This window comes from Sorghum bicolor, chromosome 10, assembly GCF_000003195.3.
Source record: "Sorghum bicolor cultivar BTx623 chromosome 10, Sorghum_bicolor_NCBIv3, whole genome shotgun sequence".
NCBI lineage: Eukaryota > Viridiplantae > Streptophyta > Magnoliopsida > Poales > Poaceae > Sorghum > Sorghum bicolor.
The window spans coordinates 49,630,655-49,640,204 of record NC_012879.2 but is presented as its reverse complement, the minus strand read 5'-3'; the positions used below and the strand labels follow the sequence as shown (position 1 = coordinate 49,640,204).

The 9,550-nt window shown below is 44.8% G+C and overlaps 2 protein-coding genes across 2 annotated transcripts; one reads left to right on the top strand and one right to left on the bottom strand.

The window, feature by feature from the left end:
• LOC8076718 (acid phosphatase 1) lies at window positions 1-3,694 on the top strand. Its single transcript, XM_002438530.2, has 3 exons — window positions 1-565; window positions 1,347-1,556; window positions 3,239-3,694. Exons 1-3 carry the CDS (start codon window positions 147-149, stop codon window positions 3,414-3,416), a joined length of 807 nt encoding a protein of 268 aa, XP_002438575.1. The 5' UTR covers window positions 1-146; the 3' UTR covers window positions 3,417-3,694.
• Window positions 3,847-5,225, bottom strand: LOC8061976 (trinucleotide repeat-containing gene 18 protein). Its single transcript, XM_002437110.2, has 2 exons — window positions 4,587-5,225; window positions 3,847-4,251 (listed from the first exon to the last, which is right to left on the bottom strand). The coding sequence occupies exons 1-2, from the start codon at window positions 5,000-5,002 to the stop codon at window positions 4,008-4,010; spliced, it is 660 nt and encodes a 219-aa protein (XP_002437155.2). The 5' UTR covers window positions 5,003-5,225; the 3' UTR covers window positions 3,847-4,007.

Sequence of the window (9,550 nt, the reverse complement as noted above, 5' to 3'; positions counted from 1 at the left end):
AAGGTCCACTCCCACGTGAGCAAGGAGTCCCAACTCGCAAGTCGCAGCCCGCCTCCGCACCACCAGTCCCACCACCGGAATACTCCCACCTCCCCGCCGTCCCCCCACAAACCCACCGGAAGGACCCAGGCGCCGCCGTCGGCACCATGCCCCGGCTCCTCGTCGTCCTCCTCCTCCTCGCCCTCTCGCTCGTCGCGTGCGTGAGCGCCGTGCCCGCTGTCATCCGCATGGTCCCGGCCGACCCCACCGCGGCCTCCTCTGGCGCGGTAGACGACGCGGACGCGCTCTTCTGCGACAGCTGGAGGCTGTCTGTGGAGACGGCCAACGCGGGGCCCTGGCTCGCCGTGCCCGCGCGCTGCGGGGATTTCGTGCGGGACTACATGGAGGGGCCTCGCTACGCCTCTGACTCCGCCATCGCCGCCGCCGACGCCCTAGCCTTCGCCTCTGATGCCCTGGCCGCCGCCGCCGAGTGGGGCGGCTCGGCGAGCGCGAGGCCGGCGTGGGTGTTCGACGTCGACGAGACGCTGCTCTCCAACGCGCCCTACTACGCGGTCAACGGATGGGGGTAAGATGACTCCCTGCCTTTTCGAATCAGTTGTGGCAAAAACTGAACTCGATGCGAATTTGTTCGATTCAGCAACTTGAAGACTTTTAAGCACTGCTCTGGGTTGTGATAATTCTCCACCACTGTGGTTTTGCATTGGTTTGCCAACCAATGCGCCAATGCTGAGGTGTTTTCTGTCAACTGCCATGTGTACAATGTGGGATTGTTTGTCTGTAAACACATTGCTGTTTTAGAAAACATATTTCCACTGTTCCAGGTGTTTGTGCTCTGAAATTAGTTCTGTTTCGAGGGTATTACTTCAGTTTATCAGTTCTCTTTATTTTGTGATAACTATTTGAGAGAAAAAAAATTAACTGCAATGTGGGTTTCAGAACTTTCAAGTAGAATATGCTTTGGTAGGATTCTGGGACGATAGATTAACTAAGAAAGGAAGTGGAAACAGCTAACTGTATCATGTATAAAGCTGTTCTGGAGTCCAAATTAGTTGGCATCCTCTGTATACCTTACGGGCTTATGGTAAGTTTGTGTCTTGTGTTGAATTTTTGCTTGTACTACAATGTTTATTCAGCAAAAGAAAAGAAAGGTGCTAGATCTTTTGTCTCCAGGACATCTCTGGTATCGTTGAACTTTTTTTAAGTTGAGGTAAACCATAAATTTTTCTGGGTTGCTCTTAAAAATAAAAAAGAATGCATAAACTGGCTCTATTTGACTGCATAATCATGTGACCAGTTTTGTTGTAAAGTATTTTGCTATTGTTTTGACATTTCCCCTGATTTTCTAGATTACAGGAATTCAATGAGACCTCATTTGATGAATGGGTAGATGCTGCAAAGGCACCAGCATTACCATCAAGCTTGAATTTGTACAATCAACTTCAGGGACTTGGTTTCCATGTTATCCTTTTGACTGGCCGGAGTGAATTCCAACGTAATGCCACAGAGTCGAATCTTTTGTTTTCTGGCTACAACTCATGGGAAAAACTCATATTGAGGTATTTCCTACAATTCTTGTTATGAAAATGATATATTGTCGATGTTTATTGAATTAATTAAAAAAACAAGGAAGAAGTCTTTTTTGAACTATTGCCTGAATTCGATTTTGGCCTTCAAACTCCAAAATCAGACAACTTCATTTTGAACTATCAACTATCAATATCTTGCACTTTAGTCCTAATCTCATTCTACAACATTTTGAACCACATCACCATGCTTTTGCCCATATCTAGAGATGAAAGTTTTGTTTTCTATGGACAATTGATTTGACTCAAAACACACCAAAATGAACTAATCTTGACTTTAAAGCATGAAAAGGGTAAGGAAATACCCATTGGGTACCCACATATATCCCTATGGCATATCACTAGCCACGTTGAGTCCATGATAGTGTCTTCTTCCCCATCTCTCTTTTTCCACCCTCTTCGGTGAGCGACACTGCTCTCCCACTCCCAGGCACCCAATGGTGGTATGCTGCTGTCATCATCATTGCAGAAGTGTACACATGAAGGGCTATGGACACTAATGCCATGCCCATGCTGCTGACAGTGGTCTGGCAGAGGACTAGACCGAGACATGAGGATTCTGTCCTGGCATCCAGGCAGCACATATCCACAGCAAGCACTTACAAAACTGAAAATCAGATGTGAATCAATTCCATCTACAGTAAGCATGAAGCAAGCAATAATTCAGGGAGCAAATATTTCTTGACCAGATCTGTCCAGAATCTTGAGCATTGAGCTCTGCTCCTCCTAAAATCTTCCTTCACTTCATTCCCATATCCAACTCTACCATCAATCCTTTTGCAAAATCAGTGGTCAAATCATGTTCTTATTGTATTCACTGTACCATAAGTGCCCTTCACATTTCTGAACTCCTGCTTTAGCTGCCGGAATCATCAGCTGCATCAGCGATTTTTTGTCTACCATGCACTCAGTGCACCTGCTCGATCTCTTCCTCTGATGTGCCTCTTAACTTTTTCACCACATCAGAATCTCTGCCTTGCTGCCTTGTACCTCCCTAGCCTGCCCTTGAGCTATTCCAGTCACCAGTATGTCGTCGAGTCACTCACCACATTGCACTGCCCTACCGCTGCTGTCCACCTTCTGTGTTACCCAGTAACGATTAATGAGGAAGCCCTCAAGCTAGTTCCCCATGACATTAGTAGTCCATCTCACACCTTGGTCGCCTCCTATTGGGGTTAGATTCCCATCGATGGCACTATGTGTCGAATCCAAGGTGTGTGACTCAGTGAGGAAGAGGGGGGAAATGGAAAATTGAAAGAGGGGGAAAGCAGAATGGAAAAGGTCGAAAAGTTTACTGTATGGACTGCATGTGCCACTTACAGGTATAAAGATGTCTAGTTTGAATAGTTTGAGACCAGAAGCTGTCTCTGGTATTTGAGTTCAAGGGTCGAAATCAGATTGTCGTGAATCATGATATTTCTATGGCTAAAAGTAGATTTATTCCCAAAGGATATTGGTATGTTGCTCAGATACAAGGGCAACCATTAAGAATCTCTGCTTCACCACCAATTACTATGTTTCCTTTTCGCATTTTCTTGTTTTGTTACTGCAGATTTTCCTCAGGACATCTGCACTTAGAATTGTTGTTGTTACTTAATCACTAGCTCAATGTATATCAATCGCCAGCTCAGTTATTAATCTAAGAATATCTGCAGGCAATCTTCTGATATTGGCAAGACTGCTGTACAGTACAAGTCAGAGAGAAGAGCAGCAATGGAAGCAGAAGGTTTCAAGATACTTGGGAACTCAGGGGATCAGTGGAGTGATTTGATAGGATCACCAATGGCAACGAGATCCTTCAAGCTACCAAACCCAATGTACTTCATCAGCTGATTTTATTGTGAACAGTGGAGGAAGGAGCAGGTTTTCGTAGGGCGTTCATAGCATTGTTATGGTCTCGCTCTGAAACTGCTTTTGTTAGACATCACTCTAATCTTCAAGCATGTTGAAATTCAACTCGGGCTTGGGGCCATTGAATCTGCCCTTTGATGATTTGTAATTACACATCTTTCCCCACACTATTGGAAGCATTTCTTGTGATGCAAATTGTAAAGAATCTTGGTTCAAATCTGAAACAGATGAAATTTCAGTTATGTTTCAAAATTTGTGTACATTCAGATATAAAAATGGTTGTTCTTTTGGCTATTTTTGTATCGTTTTTCTGTAGGATTCACAGTGGAACCAAATGATAGATATCGTATTGCTGCTGGCCCAGATTATGCCTTTAGTTCAGCCATATATCAGTTCACCTTTAGACCAGTCAACCGGAGACACAGGATTTATCACTATTAACATGAGAAGTAAACAGAATTCCTGGAAATTCCAATCGCAGAAAAGCTCTACTGACGAAGGAAGATAGGTGGCCACCAATCGATGGTAACTAATGCATAAAGTACTTGATTATTACATTTGCGTGAGCGTGACCTAGCATCTGTATAGCTTTCCCTGGCATTCAGATGCAGCTGGTTTCCTCCCCCTGGGTGGCTCTTTCCTTGCTACTGTCTTTGACAACCTGTTCTTCACACCCAGCGCTGCAGCGTGACGTCTGGACGCCTTTGGCCTCCTGATGTACAGGGTGGTCTTCTTTGCAAGGTCCTCCACGCAGATGACGTCGGCTAGCGATGTGAAGGACTCCGACCTCCCCTTGTAGTACATAGATAGCCCCGTTCTGAAGAATTGTGGTTTAACTGTCAGAGATCTTGTTGCAGCTACGATACAAAGCAAGATATTCAGACTAGTTTCAATTTGCTAGCACTTCGCAACTTGATGATGGTCAGTAGAATTTCAGTAGTCATCTTGCTCAAATTGTTTCATTTGGACTCTTTTTTTTTTTGCAAAAGGAATTGGTGTAGTTTCTAGTTGCAGGTGTGCGTGAGCTCTGAAGGAAATCTAAAGACTGAATATTTTATCAGGAATCCGTTTCATTTTGTTAAACATCTACCAAAGCAGAGGCTTATATGGTCACCTAGATCGTAGATTTTAGGCGCGCGCGCGTGTACATACCTGAGTCCTTGAGCCGGCGGGAGATCATCGCGCATCGTCGACATCCCGTAGAGCGGGCCGCCAGCGGCCCCGTTCATCTGCGACGCCTCCGACTCTGACGACATCGAGGACGACGACGATGAAGACAAGGACGAGAAGTGACGATGACGACGACGACGATCCGCCGCCGGTCGGGAGGACGACGTCGCGCAGTCTCCGTCCTCGTCTTCGTCACCCACGCTCCACGTCGTCGTCGATGAGAAGAGCGAAGACGACGACGACGACGACCCGCTGGACGCCGTCCCGATCCCCGACGACGCCGACGCCGACCCTGCTGTACTCCCGGATACCCAACAACCTCCGGTGGCAACGCCGCCGCCGCCGTCCTCCCCTCCTGCGTGGAGCGCCGCCACGGCCTCGGAAGCCTCTCCCATCATTCGAAGCGCGCGGTGGTGGGTTAGGAATTAGGATGATCGGTAGGATGATCGGAGTATATCAGAAGGCACGGACCCGGCTTGGGGTTCCTGCGTGCGGGCGTGCGTCTATTTATATATATGCCGGCTCGTCAGGAGGCGAGGAGGGGGCGGCGGCGATCATGGGGGTGGATTGGCTGGAACCGCAAAAATGGCAAGGAAGAGGGGAGGGAGTGGATATGCATGCATCGCATGCTGTATACGTTTCCGTTGGCGGGAGCGTGGATATCCTTTCCTTCCCTCTCAAACTATTCCCAAAAAAACTAGTACTAGGCTAGTACTCCTACGTTTCCTTCTTTTTTTTTCTGTTGATGATATCTCTCTCATCTCCGGATAGGGCTTAGCGTGCTGGCATCCTGATCGTCAACTCCACGCATGGACGACGGATCGGCTGCGTCGGGCGCCTCGCTGAAATTTTGAAAATTGTTTTGGAGGAAAAAAAAGAAAGAAAAGGTGGTTCAGCGCTCTCGTCTCTCATCCATCGAGATGGCAGCTCGATGAACGATCATCCGCCGCCGCCTCAGCTCCCACCGGAAACGGATCCAACCGCGCACGGCGCACCGGCGGATATAAAATGGACGCTTCAGATCGATCGAGGACCGCGCACGATTTCTCTTCTTCAGTGTGTGATGACTGATGAACTGATGATGGCCAATGTGCCGGGGCAGGTTGTATTACCATTTACGAACTAGCTGACATGGTGCCTAGCACCGTAGCACGTGCCTACTAAAAATTTTCTTCTATGAGCATCTCCAACAATAGTTTGTCTTTTCTATCCTTAAATTTTTAGTAAACTATTGAAGTTGCTCTAAAAAAAATCTAATAGTTTGGCATTTTCCCTCCTCGTCTTTTCTAACCTCACAAAAAATATTATCCCGAGTGTGCATATATGCACGCGGCCTAAGAGCATGCATCTAGAGTTTTCTAGCCCGTCCAGTAAGCACAAAAAAAAGATAGGGTTCCAGATGACAAAAATCTAAGAGAGAAAGATCTGATGGAAGAGCTTAAACACGTAAAAAAATTTAAGATTCTGATATAAAACATAAGACCGTACATAGAAAAAAGTGTTTACTAAAAAAAATTTCTCGGCACTTTTTTCTACAACCCTATATTTTTCTCTTGTGTTTTTCTTATCTGGAATCTCATCTTTCTTCCTGCTTACCAGACGGGCTGGGAAACTCTAGATGCACGCTCCTATGCCATGTGTACATATGCGCGCTCGAGATAATTTTTTGCGAGAATATGAAAGATGAAGAGGGAAAATACCAAATTATTGGAAAGGTTTTTTTATTTTACCAAAAAATTAAGGATGGAAAAGCCGAATGGCAAACTGTTGGAGATGCTCATAAATAGTTAAAGTAGCTATCATTTTTTCCCAGAAGTCAAATTTAAATATTCAATCCATATGATGAGTTCCACGATTGATAATTGTTATCAATAATTATTTAGAAAAAAAATGGTGAGCATGCAGGCCTCCACTTATTTGTTGACGCGTGTCTCAACAGACATCCTTGCGTGGTTAGAGGTAAACTGTATTGGCCCGAGGGCAATCTGTGGGAGGTTAGGGAGGGTCCGGGGATCTCATATACCTGGCGAAGCTTGGTCAGGGGTTTACGTGCTATGGAGAAAGGCATTATCTGGAGAATAGGGGATGGTATGAATGTTCGTATCTGGGATGTTCCATGGATCCCAGAAGGAATCACTAGAAGACCAAGAACACCTCGTGGGAACACAGTCCTATCCAGGGTGTCTGAGCTCATTGATCCCTACACTGGTACTTGGGACACTGAGTTAGTAAAGGATATTTTTTGGGAAGAAGATGTGCCTAATATTCTGTCTATCCCAGTGCATGTTGACCGGGAAGACACTGTGGCCTGGCACTTTGACAGGGAGGGTATGTTCTCACTAAAATCGGCTTACCATGTGTTGGAGGATGAAGCACAAACGAAGCAAGTTGTCCAAAAAGGTGAATCATCTAACATCCAGAGGAAGGGTGATAGTACGATCTGGAAGAAGATTTGGCGCCTCCCGGGACCCCCCAAAAATAAAGCAGTTGTTATGGAGGGTTGCCCACAACAGTCTGCCCTTCAAGCTGAATATTAAGAGGAGAGGCATTCTCCTGGATACCAAATGCCCGGTCTGTGCCAGGTTTGATGAGGATGGGGCTCACTGCTTCTTGAAGTGTAAAGCTGTCCGACAATGTTGGAGGGAGCTGGGGATGGAGTCCATCAGAACCCAAATTTTAACAGCTTCTACTGCTGAAGAATGTGTTATGGAGGTGGTGAAGCTGGAAAACCACGCAAGGATCATGGTTGCAGTCTTGCTATGGCGCTGGTGGGACGTGAGGAACAAAGTGAATGCGGGGGAGCTAATGCCATCAAGCCAGGAGACGGTGTGGGCAGTAATTTCATTGGCACAAGATATACTGAAAGATGAAGACAATACCTTCCCATCGGCGACCCCAAAAATCCAGAAATGGTCAGTGCTTCCTTTGAATTATCTGAAGATCAATGTGGACGGTGCCTATTAGGTGGAGTCTAGGAAGGGGGCCTGGGGTTTCATAATCCGAGACCACGATCGATCAACTGTGTTGGCCGGTGCAGGAAACCTGGGGATGGTCCATGATGCTCTATTGGCTGAAAAATGGGCATGTAAGCAAGCTTTGGATGCAGCATCATACTTCGGTATCTCGCAGATCCTCATTGAGACTGACTCCAGCCAACTGAAGGAGGCACTATCTTCATCATCGGGTGACCTTGCTGTGGGTGGGAGTCTCTTCAAAGACATCCGGGAGATGATTCAGGATAGCTTTATTTGTTCAAGCATTTGTAAAATCCCACGTTCCTGTAATTCATGTGCTCATGATTTAGCTAGCATGGGCAAGAGTTGGGACCCGGGTCAGTTCCATGTGTGGTCTGATCCCCTCCCTGAATTTGTAAGCGTCTGGGCGGCTCGCGATTTGGCTGAGCAGTCATCTGTTAATACAAGGCCATAGAGCCTAGGCAGTGATAAAAAAAAAGAGGTAAACTGTATATTTGCTTTTTTATCTATATTCAATATTTTTTGCATATATCGCAGGATTTGATGTCACGAAAAATATAAAAAAATATATAAAATTTTCTTAGAACTAAACAAGCCCCGGTTAGGCCCAAAAAGCGCATTAGAGCATCTCCAAGGATTTTACATTTTGACTTTGCATTCTTGTAACTAGAACATTAGGCGCCCTTTAGGCGCCCTACAATGATTTCAGGACATACCAATCTGACTGACAAATATAGCTAAGATACAATCTCCGTCACTATCACAAATGGAGGACATCACTTCAATAAGCACATAGCACAAATTATGAGCAATCGTACTTCAGTTCTCAACTATGCATTACACAACTAAATAGTTATAGTTGGAATGCATTACACAACTAAATAGTTATAGTTGGATTCAGGATCCTCCTTATAACATTAATCTTAGATCAAGATTTTTGAAAAGCCAGAATATGTCTTCCACCGAGTGTCGTAGCTGACAAAAGAACTTTCACAGGTATATGAGGAGCAACAGAAAAATAAAGCGCTAATTAATGCAATAAAACACTACCTTGTCACCCTTGATGGGTTCATAACATGCACAGTGGCTTAGGTTATGCAAGATATAGCAGGTAGAGTAGAGAAATCCAATTTAAAATATAAATGAAACATTATGTAAAACTCTCTGTTAATTGCTTTCCATAATCCAGAGAGAAAAGACATTGAAAGAAGCCAAGAAGCCGTAGAAAACAATAGCAAAAATGGCGTTGTATAGTTCCACTTAACAAGCATCAAGAAGTCATATACAGAAAACCCAGCACTATCCTCTTACTCTTAGAATCCGTAGGACAACCGAAAGCATCTAGACGAACTGCCAAAAAAGATCAATTGTTCCATTCACCGCTTTACAAAATCCAGCAAGAGAGATATATGTGTACTCCCATTTCATAACTGAATTTACTACCAATGAAGGAGGGGAAATAGTAGGCACCAAGAGATAGCAAACACACTGGTAATTGGAAAACTGCCACAGAAAAAACATTGGAAGAAGCCAAGAAGTCATAGAAAGAAGCATTATAATAAAAATATTGCAAGAAGCAAACTGTGACAAAGGAAGATACACAATATAAATCAAATGGACAAAGTATCATTTGAGGTAGCAATAAGTGAGTATTCGAAGCACCGACTAACAATTGAATTATTCTGATTTTTTTGTCCAGTAGAATCCGACGTTGTTGGATGCAAAAGTGATGGATGTCCACATCCAAGTCAGTGCAAATACAGTGATATCCAAGTGCTAAAGTCCAAATGGGTGATGAATTGAGCTCAATCCAATACCAGGTCTAACCAAACTGTGATAATCATGAGTGGATAATCATGAGTGGAAAACAAGAATGCTGAATAAGCAAGCATAAACCAAAGCCCAAGAACATCTACGCCCTTCGGGCGCCTTGCAATGACTTAAAGAACACAAGTTACTATGCAAACTCAG